The sequence below is a fragment of the Rhinolophus hipposideros genome (genome assembly GCF_964194185.1).
Source record: "Rhinolophus hipposideros genome assembly, chromosome: 5".
Classification (NCBI taxonomy): Eukaryota; Metazoa; Chordata; class Mammalia; order Chiroptera; family Rhinolophidae; genus Rhinolophus; species Rhinolophus hipposideros.
Genome location: NC_138051.1, coordinates 84,000,925 through 84,020,353, shown reverse-complemented (window position 1 = coordinate 84,020,353; position 19,429 = coordinate 84,000,925). Strand labels below are relative to the sequence as shown.

The following is a 19,429-nucleotide window of genomic DNA, read 5'->3' as shown; positions in this document are numbered from 1 at the left end:
TTTCATTAAAAATGTTATTTATGTTAACATGTAATGGATATATTATTTTTAAATAACTTAGCAAACATTAAAAGACATTTTACAGTTTCACAAAAGCTCTTTGAGGTCCTCAGTAATTTTTGAAACTGATAAAGGATCCTGAGACCAAAGAGTTTTAAAACTGCTGGCTTAGAAATTGGGTATTGAGATGCTTTAGAGCTGTGTCCAAATAAGTTATCACAGTTAATAAATGCTAAGAAACATCTTGTGGTCTTATTTATCCATTCAGTAGAAGTGTGGAGGCTGTAATTCAGTAACTTATTATTTTTAAGCAAATTTATTGTGGTCATGAAATATGTCTTAGCGTGTTTAGGCGTTGTGGGTAACTTCTGTCGCGTTTTCAGTAAAAATCTACCCATATGAGAAAGGAAAAATATATATATTTAAGTGAGATGAGATATTTATATTTACCTTGAGAAAAATGTAATGGATACTAAAACTGAAGAGTAGGGAGCTGAAAATACGAGTGAAAGAATGCCAACTCTGAGACATGAGTTGTAAGAAGAGCCACATAAACTGTTCAAACAGCATAAAGTATCTTGGGGAAAGGAATAGGAAGAGAATAAGCTTCTTTTTGCTTTTTATTTTTTTTGTGTTACATGGAGTGAATATTTACAATTTATATTATAATCTTATAATTGTCCTTGTTCTGCGACCTTATGTAGAAGGTACAACATTCGTAGGTGTAGAAAATCAGCCCCAAAGACTTTAGTTTACCATATGTCAAACTAGTGGTCAGTCCAGGTTGCTTGTTACCTACTCTTGCTTTAGGGAATTGATTTTTTTCTACTGGTCCCATTAGAATCAAGGCATTCTCTCCAAAGAGAATGGAATGGCTGTCTTTGAGACCAAATAGCTCCACCTGTACTTTTATTACATTTAACTTTTTAAAGATATATATATTATATATATATAATATAAATAATACTATATATATTATATATAATATAAATAATACTATATATATTATATATATATATAATATAAATAATACATTTATATGTCTTATAGGTGATAGGCTGATTTTTTTGTTTAATAGTTTTTAATGACCAAAAATTGTGACTTACTCAACTTTGAATCCTCAGGTTCTACCACAGTGCCTGGCATATGTGGTTGGCATTCACTAAATATTTAATTTGACTGGTTAATAACAGATGTGACTGCAGAATATCACGGAACAAAGTAGTTTAATATTTTTGTTGTTTTTTAAATGGGGCATACTTTTTTATTCTGGGTTGTAACTGGATTAAAAATAAAACTGTTAAGACTAAAATGAGTTCATTATTTTAATTCTTTGCACTCAATTTCTTCAGGATCTCATTAGAATTTCCAGAAGGTGCCCTAGTTTTAACATTTTGACAGCCAGCACTATCTAATAGAACTTCCTGTGGTGATGAAAATGTTCTATATTTGTGCTCTCTAGTATGGTAGCCACGTGTGGCTTTTTAAGCACTTGAAATGTGGTTAGTGGAACTGAAGTGAATTTTCATTTAATTTCAGTTTCAATTGCCATGTGTGGCTAGTGGCTATTACACTGGATCCTGCAGGTTTAGACATTCTTGCTAATTAGAAATTAACATTAATTTTGTATGTTACACGAAATTTATAGAGGACTTTGTCATTAGCTCTAGCCCCTTCTTCCCCCCTTTCTGGCCATTTCACAAACTTATCTAAAGTTTCCATATGACTGTGAAGGATACAATGGTGAATTAGATTATGAATTTAGATGAGTAATGAGAGTAGATGTAGTTTGAGGTTTATCTAGATAATGCAGGAAGGGAGGTTATTAAAAATATTCAAACCAATTTTTGAGGTTATCTCTTGAAACACTAGGGGCCTACTTTAATGTGTGAATGAACTATGGGAGACAGGAAAGACGTAAAATATAGTCTTGATTTTCAGAAAACCTATACTTCAGTGTAAACTGTAATTTGGATTTGTGAGTGACGTAGGTGGGAATGACAGTCTACAAAATCCTCTTTAAAGTGAGTGATAAAATCATATTCTGATTTCTAGACTGTCAGACCTACCCTTATCCAAACAGGAAGTACTATGGGAGCATAAAACATAGATAGCCTTTCTTCTCAATGAAACAAAGTGAGAAGAATTTCTTCAATTGAAGACAAATCTGATACTCATTTTATCTGCCTCTAGGTCAGGTTTCTCAACCTTTGCACTAACTGACATTTTGGACCTGTTAATTTTTTGTTGTACAGGGGTGTGCTATTCATTGTAAGATGTTAGCAGCGTAACTGACCTGTGCCCACTAGATGCCAGTAACACCCCTCAGTTCTGGCCACCAAAAATATCGCCAGACATTGCCAAAAGCCCTGGGGGGCAAAACCAACCCAGGTTGAGAACCACTATTCTAAATATACTCTAGTTATAAATACTTGGTCCATAAGTTAAATAATAATCTATTATTCTACTTCATTTGTCCTTGGGAAAAGCTCTGTTCCCAGACATCATTTCCAGGGAGCCCAGAAATGCAGTTCTCTTATGTTTTATCCAGAAACTAGATGTTTTATGAAATTAGGAGAATCCTTCAGAATTTTTAGCCCAGCATACTTCCAGGAAGCAATAAATCTTATCTCTAGGTCAAAAAAAAACTCAGAAGGAATGTGCTTTGCCAAGGTCATTTAGCAAGTAGCAGACATGAATCTAGGCCATTTGTCACCAGATGACATATACAATACTTATCAGTAAAAAAGGAAGGTACCAGAGTTGTGACTAGATCTTTTCTGATACTAGCAACAGTAGAATTTAGAGATCAGAGACTTAGACTAGAGCTGGGATTAGGGTGAGGCAAGCGAGCTGCCTAAGGTACAAAATTTAAAGGACATTCACTCTTTACTGTTAGGGTCTGCCCTGGACTGCAAATGTTGGAGTTAGACTGCCTGGATGATACCCCAGTTTTGCGTGTTATTAACGGGTGATAGTGGTGGATAAGTTGCCTAACTTCTTGTTCCTTAGGTTCTTTTTCTGTAAAAAGGAGATAACAATAATGCCAATCTTATAGATGATTTTTTGTGTGTGTATGAAAAATGAGTGTGTGCATATAAAGTATTTATAGAGTGCACAGTAAGAATTCACTATTGATCTAGTTACCATGATATACAACAGATGTACATTTGAATCATTTGGTGAATAGAAAATGAGTTTTCTCCATGTCTAATTTTAGAGACCTGGCAGAGATTGCTGAAGTTGGGCGCCAGGAACAATAGCTACTGTGTTGGGGAAAAGAGTACTATAAATGAAGAGGGAAAGGGTTTTTCCTATTTTCTGAGCAAAATAAATAAATAACAATTCAGTATTCTTGGTTGTCTTCGGTCGTGTAAAGAATGACTGCTGCCTAAACAGTATTACATTGTTTATTTTAAACAGTTAATATGTTAAAATTCGAACATTTTGATAAATAAAATTATGTAAAAAGTGAAATTGAAGAGAAATAAAACATCAACTAATTTGAACTTGACATTATAAGCTTACTGCTAAATATTGGTATGTTACTATTTTTGTATTTTCCACATTACCTAGAGCAGTATTTGGTACTTATTAAATATAGATTCTCAGTGGACTACTCCAACACCCCTTTCCTTTGCCTCCCCGTAAAGCAGTTGAAAATGTATGGGGCCATATTTGCTTATCATAATGACTAGTGGGTACCTTTGGCATTTAGTAGGCTAGAGCCAGGTATGTTACATTTTCTGTACACTTCCCTGCAATACTACCCCGTACAATAAAGAGTTGTCCTTCCCAAAATATCAGTAGCATCTTATAGAGAATAACCATTCTAGAAAACAGCAGTTTGTTTTCCCTTCTCTTCTTTGAATTAATATTGAATATCTGGTAAATTCTTGGTCATTTTGTTAACTCTTGAATAAGATATAGTCTCTACCCTGAAGGAGTTCTTTAATAGTGTGAAAAGTATAACAATATTTCTAACAATAAGAAATATCTCTTAAGATATAGAGGCAATGAGGGATTTTTTTTTTGAGACTATTATGTAACTTTAACATTTGCGTTTGTTTTGGGAATTATGAGGGAAGACTGTCAATCATAAAGAGTAGTTTGCTAAGCTTCAGACAGGAGGTATGTATTCTATATTCAGGCAACTAGACTAATTGGGGGGATCACTGCATAAATTATATAAATGTCTAACCATTGTACTATACACCTGAAACTAATGTAAAATATTATTGAACATCAACTGTAACTGAAAAAAATTTTTTTTAAAAGCTAAAATATAAAAATAGAGATTTAGGTGTGTGACTCATGGATCCCCTTAGCCATCTCAGCAGAAGCCAGGATAGAGATGGGATTATCCAGGAAATATCCAGGAGGACCATCTGTCTAATGGAGTGAATCCTGTGACATGCGCAGGAGACCCACAAGAGTTTTGAGAATGCTATTTTAGCAGAAACACTACCGAGTTGAACTGAAAGGGGTAGAGAGAGATAGGACAACATGAAAGAGGGACTGGATTCCCTCAAACCCCCCGCCCCAAAAGGAAATAGAATACAATTTATGGTAACAATCGAGTAGGTAACATGTGATATTGAGGAGCTTGGTCTTTAGAGTGAGGAGGAGTGCTATTATGCAGTTTTAAACTTCTGTTCCAGAAAGTCTGACTTGATTTGATTGCATTTACCTCCCATCCCCCCCAAAAAAAACCCCACCAAATTGATTTATTTTCTTTCTTCCTTTCTCCCTTTCTCCGTTTCTCTTTCTCCCTTCCTCCCTTCCTTCCTTTATAAATTAAAATTTATTGGGGTGATAATGGTTAGTACATACTGACTTTCAACGACCCATTAAAAGGTTGCAATCTGCAGCTTGAAAGCATTGGTTTGGACTTTTAAAGCTGTGGTTCTCACTTGAGCACACATGAGAATAACCTGGACAGGTTATTAAAACACATTCCTGGCTTCACCCTCAGAGCTGCTGATTCCGTGATTCCTTAGGTCGGGGTGGCGCCTGAGAATTAGTATGCCTACTAAGTTCTCAGGTGATGCTGGCGCTGGCTGGGCCCCTGATTGCATTTTGAGGATCACTGATTTATAGAGGGTCGATTGGAAGGACAAGTTTCCACTAGAATGTAGGCTCTGTGAGGACAAGGACTTTTGTCAGACTTGCTCACTCTGTTCTCAATGCCACTAATGGTGTCTAGCATATAGGAGATACTCCACAATTATTCATAGAATGTATGACTTGAGGTGGAGAGTTCAGTGAGCTCAGTCATTACACTTTGCAGTAGTGCTGGTGGGAGGAAAGGACTTGAACTAGGGTCATAATAATAGGGATAGATTGGAACAACGCTTTGGAAATTGACAAAAATAATGGTATTTTGGAGTGGATTCTAACTCATAGGTTATTGACTTGGGAGGTTAGGTGAGTAGTGGTAACTAGTACTTAGCAGCACATAATATGAATTCATTAATATTTGCCATTACTATGTCAGCTTTGTTGAAGTGATGGGTCATATTGCAGTGGGTAGACCAATTGGAGGTGATAAAACTGAAGTGTTAAATTTAGAAAATTATGACTTAAAAACTTTCTTAAAGCATTAATTAAATGTACAATTTTTTTCACCTTGATTTTTGGCTTAGCAAGAAGCTAGGTTTCATTTTGTTTTGGAATGGGGAAAAGAATTATGGAAGGTTAGGGTGACAGCTGACTGTTGGGGAATGATACTGTATAATATTAGGTTGGTGCAAAAGTAATTGCAGTTTTTAGGGGAGGTCGGATGGTTCAGTTCGTTAGAGCGTGAGCTCTTAACAAGGTTGCCGGTTCAATTCCCGCATGGGATGGTGGACTGTGCCCCCTGCAACTAAAGACTGAAAACGGCGACTGGACTTGGAGCTGAGCTGCGCCCTGCACAGCTAGATTGAAGGACAACGACTTGGAGCTGATGGGCCCTGGAGAAACACACTGGTCCCCAATAAAATTTTATATTAAAAAAGTAATTGCAGTTTTTGCAGATATTTTAACTTTTTAAACCACAGTTACTTTTGCACCAACCTAATATATTAGTCAGAATGTGTTTTATTGAATGCATAGGTTCCTGTTTGGTACTGTGCTATGCTAGGTACCCTACCCACTTTACATAGATGAATGTGGCACAACTTGGGCTCTCAAGAAGTAGTGCTTTGTTACCCTAGGAAGAATCCTAGCTGTTTTAGTTTGGGATTTGCAGAGACTTAGAGTTATTAGCTGGAAGTGAGTTTAGAACTATAATTTAATTCAACTTGTTCCCTTTTTATATGAGAAAAATGACCAAGAAAGAGAAATGATTTGTCCACAAAGCTAATTAGTGGCCAAACCAGAACTAACTGGGTTCCTGATCTGGTGTGATGCTATGTTACGCAAGTAATATCACAACCACCATAATTACAAGAACTGACATTTATTGATCACTGATTTTATGCTAGACTGATAAGTGTTTTACACGGATATCTTATTTAGTCCTCACAGCAGCCCATGAGATAGATATTGTTACTGTCTCTGTAAGAATAGTCTTCAGGCAAGGCTAAATACTGAGCCTGCTAGGGAAGTGGTTGCTCTGGGAAATTGATTGACTTTGAGTTTACCTTTTCATTATTTTTCATTACATTAGAGATGTGCTGAAACTGTTACTAGCACATAAATACAAATCTGGAGTTTCTAGATTTCTATAATCTCGTTGGAAGTGTCAGAAGATGATAAAAATCCCTGTAAGTGTGGCAGTAGGAGCTTCTTAAAGGATTTGATAGAAGCCTCAGGTGATTTAGGCAATATTCCAATATTTGTCTAGGGGACAAAAGAGAGTAGGTGTAGATCCTTGTGTACAAAATGACTGAATTAAACTTCATTTATATATTTAAGAACTGTTTGTGACTTTTTTGGGCAATTTCTTATAAGAATCAAGACTCTCTAGATTGAACACTACCTGGATAAGACATGTGGTAGGGAAAAGGATGAATAGTTGTGAATATTTTCTTTTTCTTCCTTTTACCCACTTCTTTTTTTTTCCATGTCACAGAAACTGTCTTAGGGTGAGATGAGAAAATAAAAGTGGATAAGCAGAAAAAGATTGTCAATCTTGTCATAATGGAAGAGGGAAGGGAATTTCAAGAAGTGTGGACTGTTGGGAATACCTCTAAAAGCATTAGGCATTTTTGTTTCTTTTTCCTTATGTAGGATTGGACGGATGGAAAGTTGAGTTTTTCTGACTTGAGGATTGCCTCTGTAATGTTTCTCATTGGTCAAATCAGAAAAGATGTATTTGTGTTTTGTATGTGTTGTTTAAAAGTTAGAAAACATTGTATTAAGGAAAGATTTTCATAAAAATAGTTAATAATAGATTTGATATTAAAAAGAATTATCTTTGATTACTAAAATTTTGCTTATATGAAACTGCCTGGTAACTAAGGAATTACCATGGAAAGTTTTTTGAAGATAAATAGAAAAGAAACAGATTCGTCAGTACTCGCAGCAAAAATGACCTTTGATGCTTTAAAAATTAGTTTTTATTATTGCATATACTTGGGTATGAATTAGAGATTGGTTGACTTTTGTGGTTGTATCAGTTTTGAAAGTGGAATGATTTTATAAACAGACTAATAAATATGTTTTGTCCATATGTTTAGAGTTATATTCCCTGACTTTCACTTAGAAATTTTTAATGTTCTTTACCTTAGTTATGGGAGAATAAACTGATGCAGTCTAGGGCAGTAGATGGATTTCATTCAGAAGAGCAGCAGCTGTTATTGCAAGTTCAACAGCAGCATCAAACCCAGCAGCAGCAGCATCACCACCACCACCATCAGCAAGCCCAGCCGCAGCAGTCAGTACCTCAGCAAGCACAGGCCCAGCAGGTCCTGATTCCTGCATCACAGCAAGGTGAGACTGGATATGTGTTCCTGCTTACAGCTGGGAAGTGAAATCCATCATTTTCAAAGAAGAGAAATACTTTGGGTTTCTCCTATCCATTGAGGAGAGGGTACCGGCATATGTATATGTGTATTTATATATAAACTTGTATAAAATGTGGATCCTATTTGTATAGTAATGATACACAGGAAATTTACTAATCGAAAGCCTAAGATGATATTCAGATAAGTGTATTGATACTTTCTTTTGAGAAAGCTGCATAATGGTGGATTTCTTCAAATAAGATCTCTAAAGGTTTATTTACTAAGGGTTTCATTGTTTTACGTGGTAAAATCATTAGCTACTTCCTTTATGAAATTTTTTGTTCCTTCAAAGTCATATTTGAATTGAGTTTTTACAAGTATATTTTAAACACTGGAGGATTTTTGTAACTATACTTTGGCAATCTGAAATTTCAGTTCCCTAGTAATTTATGTAAATCTAAGTTGAATTAGATTTCTTTTAAGTGAAGAGTGAATGTATAACATCTTCATTTATATTACTTGGTTTTTTAAAGTTAAGAAAAACAAGTGTTTAAAGTGCTTAAAAAAGTGTTTAAAAAACAAGTGCTATGTCCTTTCTACTTTGTACTATGCAAGTCATTTTATTGATTTTGTTTCATTGAAGCCTTATAAAGGCTTTGTGAAGTAGCTCTTAAAACATTTCACAACTGAGTAATATCTGGGCCCTGTAAAGGCTAAGAAGTTTGATTTATTCCATATAGTAAGTATTTTGTCTTGACAAACATCTGCTAGTCCTCCCTTATAAGTGGTCTTACTTGCCACAGTTTCAGTTACCTGTGGTCAACTGTGGTTTGAAAATATTAAATGGAAAATTCCAGAAGTAAACAGTTCACAAGTTTTAAGTTTCGTGGCTATCTGAATAGCATGATGAAATCTTGAGCTGTCCCACTCCTTCCAGCCTGGACATGAATCATCCCTTTGTCGAGTGATTCATTCTGTATGTGCTGCCTGCCCATTAGTAACTTAGTAGCCCTCTCAGTTAACAGATTGACTGTCGTGGGATCACAGTACTTGTGTTCAGGTAACCCTTATTTTACTTACTAATGGCCCCAAAGGGCAAGAGTACTGATGTTGGCTATGCCAAAGAGAAGCTGTAAAGTGCTTTCTTTAAGTGAAAAGGTGAAAGTTCTGGACTTAATAAGGAAAGAAAAAAAATTGTATGCTGAGCTTGCTAAGATTTGTGCTAAGAACAGATCCTCTGTCCATGAAGTTGTGAAAAAGGAGAAAGAAATTCATGCTCGTTTGCTAAGAGACTACATTCACAAAGCTTTCATTACAGTATATTGTTGTAATTCTATTATTGTTGCTAATCTTTTACTATACCTAATTTATAAATTAAACTTTATATAGGTATGATACAGGAAGTAACATAGTATAAATGTTTAGAGTTCTGTACTCTCCGTGGTTTTAGGCATCCACTGGGGGTCCTGGAATGTATCTTTTGCAAATAAGGGCACTTTACTGTATTCACTTATACAACTTCCTGGGTACTTGTGTTTTGTACATCTTGTTATTGGAGAGGAAAATGAAGATAAATGAAAAGTTTATTTTAATGTAACTGTTTAGTTACCCATTTGACTTGTTTGAGGGTATAGGTAGAACTTGAAATTGATGGTAATGCGCAGTAGAAATGTCTGTTTGGGTTATTTTACTACTTGTATCAAAGAAGACTTTTAATACTTGCTTTTATTCTATACCTTGCATCAAATAATTTTATCCTTTTAATCTGTTTTGATGACTGTTCCTCCTATTGCCTTCAGGCCTGGCACTAGGATTTTAGGTCATCATAAATTAAAATTTGATTTTCTTCACTCAGAGAATGTTAGGATAATGGGGTTATCTGTTTATTCTCTGAAATTTGCGGAATCAAACATGTAGTCCTTTTACACTTAAGTAAGGTCACCTTTATTTTTGATTTTTATTTTTTTAAAGCTAGTGAAAGTAGCAAGATTCTGGCAAATGTCCATTTGAGAGAAAAGGGCTATGTAGATTAAAAAAAAACACTAGTTTTAACTTTTTAAGCTCACTCTTAATGGGTTAATATCTCATTCCAATAGCAATGTATGTCAATAAAACCGTTAATGCTGAGTTAGCAAGACAGGGCTAAATCATGTTTGAAAATTTCTAATTTAAGAATGCACAGGGATGTATGTATGTTTAGGTGATAGGTATCTCACTACTTTGTGTTCTCAGGCTTCCTTGAGTCCTTCAGTATTAGTACTCAAATCCTTTTTGTAATTGATCTTTTCCAGTGTGAGGTGGGTATTACAGCTGTTATTTACCATAGAAATATATAACATTCCGAGATATCAAATGGTTGAATGCAGATAAAATGTGGAAAGCATGAAAAAAGTTTTCAGCATTGTCCAGCATTCTTATGATTATGAAATAGCCTCATGGTTCCTTGTTTGCATGTGTGCTTGTGTTTTTAATAGCTGCAGCACCACAAGTTATTGTTCCTGATTCTAAGCTGATACAACATATGAATGCATCAAACATGGTAAGATTCAGAACATAGCATTTTGTGTAGCTCTACTTCTTCTAACCCGTATTGTGATTATGCCTAAGTATGTTGTATATTAACAAAGCTTATTCAGGGCTTGAGCAACACAACTGTTTTATTTGGTTTCCTAAATACTGGATTTAGCAGCAAATCTGAAGCTTAACTTGATATTTAAACATTGAGATTCATAAAATTACGTAATTTTCTATTGAAAATACCAAAAACAAGCTTTGTGAGAGCTATTTCATCTGTTGCTATTTCTAGAAAATAAGTTTAGAGGACCTACCAAACATAGAATGCCAAATATATTTCTGTTCCAGGAGATTCATTAATTACAAGAGGTCAGGAATGCTAAGAATTATAAATTAAAAAAAAATTTTTAAATAGTTCAAGATAACTTTTAAGAGCAAACATTACATTTTTTTGCTGATTTAATCATAGCATAGCCTAATACGTTTTTTTTACAATATATTAATTGCTACTTTAAAATGCATTTTTAACAAGATGCGTTTATTGTACATTAGACTTGAAATTTCTAAGGGATGTCCACTGAAGTTCATAGTTTGTCAAGTTTTCAAATTACACTTAGGGCATATAATATTTCCCATCGAATGTAGTACAGTATAATAGTAAAATTGAAAGACCCTTCAGATCCTTAGAAAATTTTTACCTGTATGCATAAATTTTTTTAAAACAAAACATTAGAATAGTTGTTCTACCACTTTCTCATAAATGGCTTTTCTATGTTCTGTCTGTTTAAAATACATAGTAGACTGTTAGTGGTGTGCTAGCTCTGACATTTCATTCTTAAAATGGCCAAGTCTTTTACTTAATGGTAAGAATCATTATTTTTAAAAAGAGCTCTTAGCCTAGTTCTAGTATTGAGATTTTTTTTTTTGATCTAGTTTTTTATTTTTTTAATGAAAAAGAAATATTCTAAAAAATCACTTCTATTAGTTGAGTGATGATAAGTAGTGAACCTCAAAGCTCATTTGTGATTTATAAGCCAGATAGGAAGTAGGCCTCACCTACTAAACAAATGACTTTATATATACACCAGCCTTAGAAATGTATAACTTGGCAGAGTTGCAAATTTTACATGATACTAGAAATTGCAATTTTTAAATTCACAAAAAAATCAAGACTCTGTATTTGTACTTTCAGTACAAGTTGCTGGAATCAGTTCTTTTGCATAAAAATCACGAAATTCCATGCCTAGTGTTTCTCACAAGAATTTTTATTACTCAAAAAATTCCATTTTGTGTCTAAGGCCCCAGATTTCTGTTCAACATTCACCCTTAAAAATAAAAGTCTCACTGTAAGATCCATATTGCAGTTGGTACTGTTGAGACTGTTTTCCTAGCAAATCATTTATGTCATTTTTAAAACAGAAAGTTTGGTAAAATCACTTGTAGTAGGCCCATTTAATTTCAAAGAATTTTAAGTGTTGTGGGAGATAATTTTGAATTAAAATTGTGTTTAAAGAGACTGGGGCAAGGCGGCTGAATGGCTCAGTTGGTTAGAGTGCAAGCTCTGAACAAGAGGGTTGCCGGTTCTATTCCCACATGGGCCAGCCGGTGAGCTGCACCCTCCACAACTAGATTGAAGGACAACGACTTGGAGCTGATGGGTTCTGGAGAAACAGTTTCCCAATATTCCCCAATTAAAAAAAAAAAAAAAAAGACACTGGGGCAAAAACCAGTGGCCCATTTCTTACTGCTTTGTTGTATCTCCTTGATTCTAAAATGTATGCTTATTTAACAAATCATACATCAGAAGTATCAATCAATAAATGTATTAGCATTCGTGTGTATTTCGGCATTTTATTTGATGTTTTCATGTATTTTCACAAGTTCTGAAACATAATCAGTATACAGGCTTTTTACAAAAAGTTTTTTGAGTTTTTGTTTGTGTTATTCCTGATTTAACGATATCTGTTAAAAACAGTTTTTATTTTTTAATAGTTCTGTATGCTTTGGAAATGAACATAAGTACAAATTATGTAATTTTATAAGGATGCGGGGTAGTGATATTAGGTTGAAGGCTATTTCAGGGAACTTAGAAAACAGAACCTTATAGCAAACCAGTTTTTCAAGTTCTTTTCATGAAATGATTGTTCTAATGCATTATTTATGTAAGGGCTATTTTGTAAAATACAAGAAGAAATTTTCAGTAAACTATAAAACACAGATTGTGTATGGTACATCACTCAACAAATATTTATTAATAGCTACTTGAATGTGCAGAGGTATGCAGGTAGTTATTCTGTCATGTGCATACTACTTTGTCAGTTTGCCTGTAAAGGAAGGTACAGTAATCTTAGGAATTATAGGCATTTAATATTTCTAAGTGATATTTCTCAATAGTAAGTGGTTGTTATGTTCCTTAAACATAGATTACCTCTCATTTGCCTATACAGACTAGATTTGTTTGAAATTGGGTAGTTGGGTGGTTGGGTATCCAAATGAAATACAGAACCTGTATTTCATAAAGAGTGCCTGGAGGGCTGTTGCTCGATTCTGGGGATGTAGTGGGAATTTCAGGCTTAAGATGTCAAAATTACTTAGGCCTGTCAAGTGGCAACAACAAGCATATTTTCTTTGAAAACTATACGTAGAGTCTACACTAGATAGTAATTGTATCATTAACCTAGTTGAGTTTAGTTTTCCAAGTATTGTTGAGTTCTCCTGCATCAGCATCTCTTAAGCACAGTTACATTTATTTCTTGAAGCTTATTCAGATAGAGGTGTTTCTAAAAGTATAGGTTACATTGAATTATATGAAGGGGGAGGGGAAAAACTACCTATATATAATTATAATGAGACACATAGAAATGCTTCGCGCACAGAATAAAAATACAGTATGAATGTGGTGTAATTCTTTAGGAGGAAGGGGAGAAGAGCAGTCTCCAGAAGCAATAAATCAAGAATTTATCCTAGATTTAAAGAATTCAGAGTACAATCCCATGTATATTTTTGTAATTTAAATGACAGATACTAACTCCATTTTAAAATATAGTAAACATTTGTGACTTTTCTTAAGCTTTTAAGGTATTTTTTATTAATAGAACTATTACTAACGTGTTTCATCTAGGTATAATGCCAGTATTGTCATTTTATGGCATCATAGAAGAATTGCCAGGTGTACACCAAGTGGTCTTATGATACAAGGTTTTCTATAGAGAACCTGTTGATTCTAAGTTAAAAATATTAAAATTTATAAAATGAAGATACATTTTTGCCTCAAGTATGTTAATTGACAGTAAGAATTTGGGAGTAAGGAAACAGAGAAGGAAAGGAAATAATGTAATGGATATTTCATATCTTGTACAGCATTATTAGTATGGGTGAGATTTCCTCAGAGCACATTCTCCATGGATGGGGGGAACCCAGTTATATTATTCTACTTAACTGCTTGAAAAAATCAGGGCATTTATGCTAGGTGGTTTTATTGTACCATTTTATAAATGGGATTTATAAGTCTGATTGTTAGAACTTTTATTTTAGTATATACTGAATGATAAACTTGAAATATTGTTAAAATACACCAGAGATAAATTGAGGTGTTGTTATGCACATACGTAGCTTTGATTTTTTTTTCTTTGTTTTTGCAGAGTGCTGCTGCTACAGCTGCTACCTTGGCACTCCCTGCAGGTGTGACTCCTGTTCAACAGATATTAACAAATTCAGGTAATTAGAAATAGTGGAACCATTATATATATATATATAACTCAGAAAACTATACCATCCAGCCTTTGTTTTGTCTTTATTGGAAGACAAAAAAATCTTAATATTTCTTTTGGCTTAGGTTATTAAAATAAGATTGTTTGAGAGCTATACCACATTAAACTGTAATCATTGCTGAGGATGCAGTAGAGAAGAATTGCAGTTGAGCTTTTGATCCATGAATGAGAATTCTGTTACTGAATGAAGTACGATTACATAGAATTATTTATTTACTTGGTTTTTTGCTAAACACTGTTAACCTGCCAAACAAGTTAAACTTGAGTCATTTGAAGTAGTTCATGATATTAAACTAAACACTAATCCTTCTAGTATTTTAAGAGCGAATTTATTGCATTCTATTTCACATAGTATCTCTACATAGAATGACAAAATTTACTGGGATTTTTGGCATACTAACATTTGAAGAATTTATTTACATGAATTTTTAATATTCTGTAACCTTAATTACATAATTTCTTGTTATTTTGTTAATTTCTAAATTTGTGAAGAACAAACTGGGGGCTTGTTACATGTTTTAATAAGATATAGTTGTTCACTTTTCAATTAATTCAGGATTCTGGGTCATCTAAAACAACATATTGGAAGGATTCAGTTCTGTGTATAAGCGAGTCATACAATTAATACTACTGTGTTTTCCCGAAAATAAGACCTAGCCGGACCATCCCCTCTAATAAGTATTTTGGAGCAAAATTAATATAAGACCGGGTATTATATTATATTGTATTATACTTGGTCTTATACTATTATATTAAAATAAGATTGGGTCCTATGTTAATTTTTGCTCCAAAAGACACATTAGAGCTGATGGTCTGCCTAGGTCTTATTTTCGGGGAAACACGGTATGTGGCAATGATAGTTGGTTCAGCAAACTTTTATTGTTTTTAAACAATTTTGAAGCTAAATGTTATGGTACTTTGGTTCAAGATTTTAATGAACTATTATACTTGCATTTCTGTAAAGCTTTAAAAATGAATAGGACCTAGAATATATAATCCTGATGTATTGTTCTCTCATAATTTCTAACATGTTAGCAAAAATAATTAAAGCTTTTAGTCAACTCTCGTAATCTGTTGTTAAAACTGTTGGAAAACAGCTTTATAAGGATGGTAAATAAAGAAAATAAAAATTTTGAGCAATGTATTTGAACCTGGATGGAAGTCAGAGAAATTAAGGATTATGTTTACTGTGTGTGGATGAGAGTCCTTAGTAAAATTCTTAGATTTCTTATTTGATAATTTCTAGGGCCTTTAGTAGATTGACATTCACTATGAATTCATCTATTTTGATGTGGCAACTGCTAAAATAGTAACTTAAAATACATGCTTTTTGCTTTAGGCCAGCTTCTTCAAGTGGTCAGAGCAGCCAATGGTGCTCAGTATATCTTTCAACCTCAGCAGTCAGTGGTTCTACAACAACAGGTTATACCACAAATGCAGCCTGGGGGAGTACAGGCTCCTGTTATACAACAGGTAAAAGAATCTTAAGTTCTGATCACCATCGCGTTCTTTTTTCCTCTTCTTACATGAGCTCTCTGAGTGGTTTACCTTCTCTATTCTTATGACTTTATCTACACAAATTCTCAGACTATTCTCCAGCACTACATACCATGTCATTATAAATTCCTCCTGCATACCTTACAGTTTAATTTCTATTCAATATGTTTAAAGCTAAATTGTTGTTATTCCTACTCTTCCTTTATTATACCCCCCATCATGCTTTTCTATCAGTGGCACTGTTTTCCATCCAGCCTCCTAAGCTAGTTATTCAGCATTCATTCAACAAACATTTACTGTGTGGCTACATATCAGGATTTTTGCAAGGGACTGGAAATTTAGGAGTGAACAGGCAGGGATGAATCTAATTTCATGATGCTTGTTATTCTCCGCAAGGGGTGTGTGGGATCCTCCTTTTCCCTTACCTTCACTATCCAAAGTATCATGAAGTCCTACCAAGTCTTCTTTTATAGTTCCTCTTTTTAGACTGCAGTTTTTACATATTTACAGTCTCTTAATATGTTTGAAACTTGTTTTCTCGTACTCTCTTGTCATTTCCATAGTTCATGCTCTCTTAATTTCGTATTTAAAATACTTATTATCCTCTTAATCAATTTCCCTGCCTCCAGTGTCGTGCCCTCCTAACATGACCGCAACTTTATATTTGTAGTCATTGTTCTTAAAATCGTGTAATGACTTCCCATTGCCTATTGGAAAAAGTTCAGACTCCTCAGCATGGTTTATAAGATTTTAATTTTTTAATCTCTTTAGGTTTAGTTTTTGCTATATTCCGGTTGTTATCTGCTTCAGCTGCTGTTTAGATCAAGTGAAACAAATCACCTACTTGTGTGCCTCATATTACTGTGAGGAGAAAGGTGAAGTGCTTATTTTCTTGAGGAATTGAGGTACTTTAAAAAAGATACAGACATATAAACACATAGTGTCAATATGATAGTATGATGATAGAAAGATCAGAGAAAGAGCATTAATCCAGCCTGGTGTTCAAATTTTGTCATTTTACTTCTGGGTTTTACTTGGTGTTTTTCTTTTATTTAGAATGCCACTTTTTGCCTTCCTTCTAGCACTCCAGCGCCTCGCCACCGCAACAAATAAACCAAACAGAAAAGCCTGGCTAATTGCCCAAAGCACAAATAGACACTCAGGTGTTACCTATGAGGAAGGCTTCCCTGATAATGCTGTGTTCCCCAAGCTGACTTGAGTACTGCCTTGTATTCTCATAACATCACACCATGCTTCTCTTACATCTTCTATCTTTTTGAGATGTTTTTGCTTTGTCTGTTGCACTACCAGTCTGTAAACCTCTTAAGGGAAACACTGTCTTAATCATTTTTGCACTCCTTGAACCTAATGGTAATTAATTGCCATTCAGAGCTTTTTATTCATCACTAGGCATTGTCTGCTTTTTATTTGTTAATAACTATAGTTGTATGTTCATTAATATGTTCTTTTTGAGTTGTGGTTTGCCTTAGAATCCTAGAATGCAAAAGCTGGAAGGAACTTTAGAAATCATCTGATCTGGTGGTTCTCAGCTGGAGTTGCATAATTAGAATCATCTGGGGAGCAAAGATTTTATCTCCAATTAAATCAGAATATTAGGAGTGGAGCCGAGGTGTCACACCTGGTGTTTTTAAGCTACCAGGTGGTTATAATTTGCAGCCAGGGTTGAGAACCATTGATCCTAGTCGAACAGTGAAGTGACTAAAGCTAAGAGGTTATACACCTTGCCTCTGCCACATCTATACGAGGCACACAACGAGAATCCAGAACCTCAGATGCTCAACACACTGTTTTTTTGTAGGGAGACAGTGTAGCATCATACTCGGAGCAGAATCAGAGCAGAAGTCTAAAGCCTAGGTTAAAATTTTGGCTTTTGGTGACAAGCTTAGCAAATTCCTAAACCTCTCCATACATCAAGAAAATAAACTAATAACTTGTATAACTCTTGGTCTGAAATCGGGTGCATACATAGCAAATGCTTGACAAGTGAAGTTTAACAAGTTATCTTCAGAAAATCTTTTTTCCTTCAGAAATTGGAACAGTGAAGTGGAGATTTACTGGGTCAGTACACTAGTTAAACACTCCTCTTGTGCTTTGGTAATTTTAACTATGTATGCGATATGGACGTTTTTGGTATTTTTTCAGCATTTGGACCTATTTGTGTGTATCATGTAATGAAATTAAGCTACTCGATCCTTTAACTACTTCTTAATATTTGGTTTTCTTTTGCCTTAGGTACTGGCCCCTCTTCCTGGAGGGATTTCACCGCAGGCAGGTGTCATTATCCAGCCTCAACAAATCTTATTTACAGGAAATAAGACCCAAGTTATACCTACAACGGTGGCGGCACCCACACCAGCACAAGCACAGATAACTGCGGCTGGCCAGCAGCAACCACAGGCCCAGCCTGCTCAGCAGCAGGCTCCACTGGTGTTACAAGTTGATGGAACTGGGGATACATCATCTGAAGAAGATGAAGATGAGGAAGAGGACTATGATGATGATGAAGAGGAAGACAAAGAGAAAGATGGAGCTGAAGATGGGCAGGTAGAAGAGGTAAGTTTCTAGTAAAAGACTTGAAATGAGAAGCTACTCAGTCTTCTTCCTTTACTTGGTGCCAAACTTGAATTATATCCGATATTTTTAGAAGCTGTTAGGGTGCTATACAACATAAGATTTTAAATGTAAAGTTAGACTGTTCTACCTTAATGAGGTTTCTAGATTGTTCTGGTAACATCTTTATAAAATATTGTTTCATGTAACTGTTAATAAAAGAATGAATGTATACCAAATTAGGTTGAATTTACAAAGGTGATGGAGACAGTGAAAGTAATTCTAATTCTTTGGCTTATGCATTCGTGATGTGGCTTAAACATAAGACACTGGTAGAATATATAGATGTGGTTAATCTTTAGCTTCAGCAATTAAAAAGGGATGTCAACGTTTGGGAAGAGAGGAAACTCGAGATGAAAGTTGAATGTGACAGATTTTTTTTCAGAACCTCCTTTTGGTCCATATTCCATGCCATTTCCTTGAAAACCTTATCTACTGTTGGTGTCTATCCTCAGTTTAACAAACCATCCTTTGTTACTCATCTTAGTTATATATTAGAAGCATAAAAATTCATTTTTGTTTCCTTCTGTGTTCCAACTTACTTGTGTTCAAGGTGCTATTTGTCTACTACAATTTTCATTGTTAGTTGCCTTCTGCAACCTAAGCTGTAGTCTTCCTGCTTATCTTAATACAAAGTTCTTCTAAATTATCTAAATAAGGTTTTTTTAAAAAATACTGGTTTTGTTAAAATATTGAATAGATACAAATGAATAAAAAATACTTTTAAGATATAAACACCCCTGTTTATATCTAGTTTAAAAATATTTAGTTAAAAAATCCCCTTACTTAAAGTTCCTGAGTGCCTCTGTCCAATCCCTGTCCTCTTCCTTTTGCTGTCCAGAGTAACCATGCTCGTGAATTTTGTGTTTATCATTAACTTGCCTTATGTTTTACCATAGGTATTGATATTCCTGCAGAACATATTGTTCAGTTTTGCAAACCCATTTATAACATTAACGGAATAATTACATATTATTCTACAAGTTGTTTTTTGTTTTTCCTCTGAGGTTCATCTAAGTTGTTGCATATTACCAATAATTATTTTCACTATTGAGTATACCATAATTTATTTATCCATTTTTCTGG

General features: G+C 34.4%; 1 protein-coding gene across 4 annotated transcripts in view; it reads left to right on the top strand.

Moving 5' to 3' along the window:
* Positions 1 to 19,429, top strand: part of GTF2A1 (general transcription factor IIA subunit 1) — a 42,608-nt gene that overhangs the window by 6,466 nt on the left and 16,713 nt on the right. For all 4 annotated transcript variants that reach the window (XM_081048260.1, XM_081048261.1, XM_081048262.1 and 1 more), the window contains 5 exons: positions 7,716 to 7,917; positions 10,406 to 10,470; positions 14,087 to 14,162; positions 15,555 to 15,688; positions 17,966 to 18,286. In XM_081048260.1, the coding sequence (XP_080904386.1) occupies positions 7,716 to 7,917; positions 10,406 to 10,470; positions 14,087 to 14,162; positions 15,555 to 15,688; positions 17,966 to 18,286 (798 nt within the window). The remainder of the gene's footprint in view (positions 1 to 7,715; positions 7,918 to 10,405; positions 10,471 to 14,086; positions 14,163 to 15,554; positions 15,689 to 17,965; positions 18,287 to 19,429) is intronic.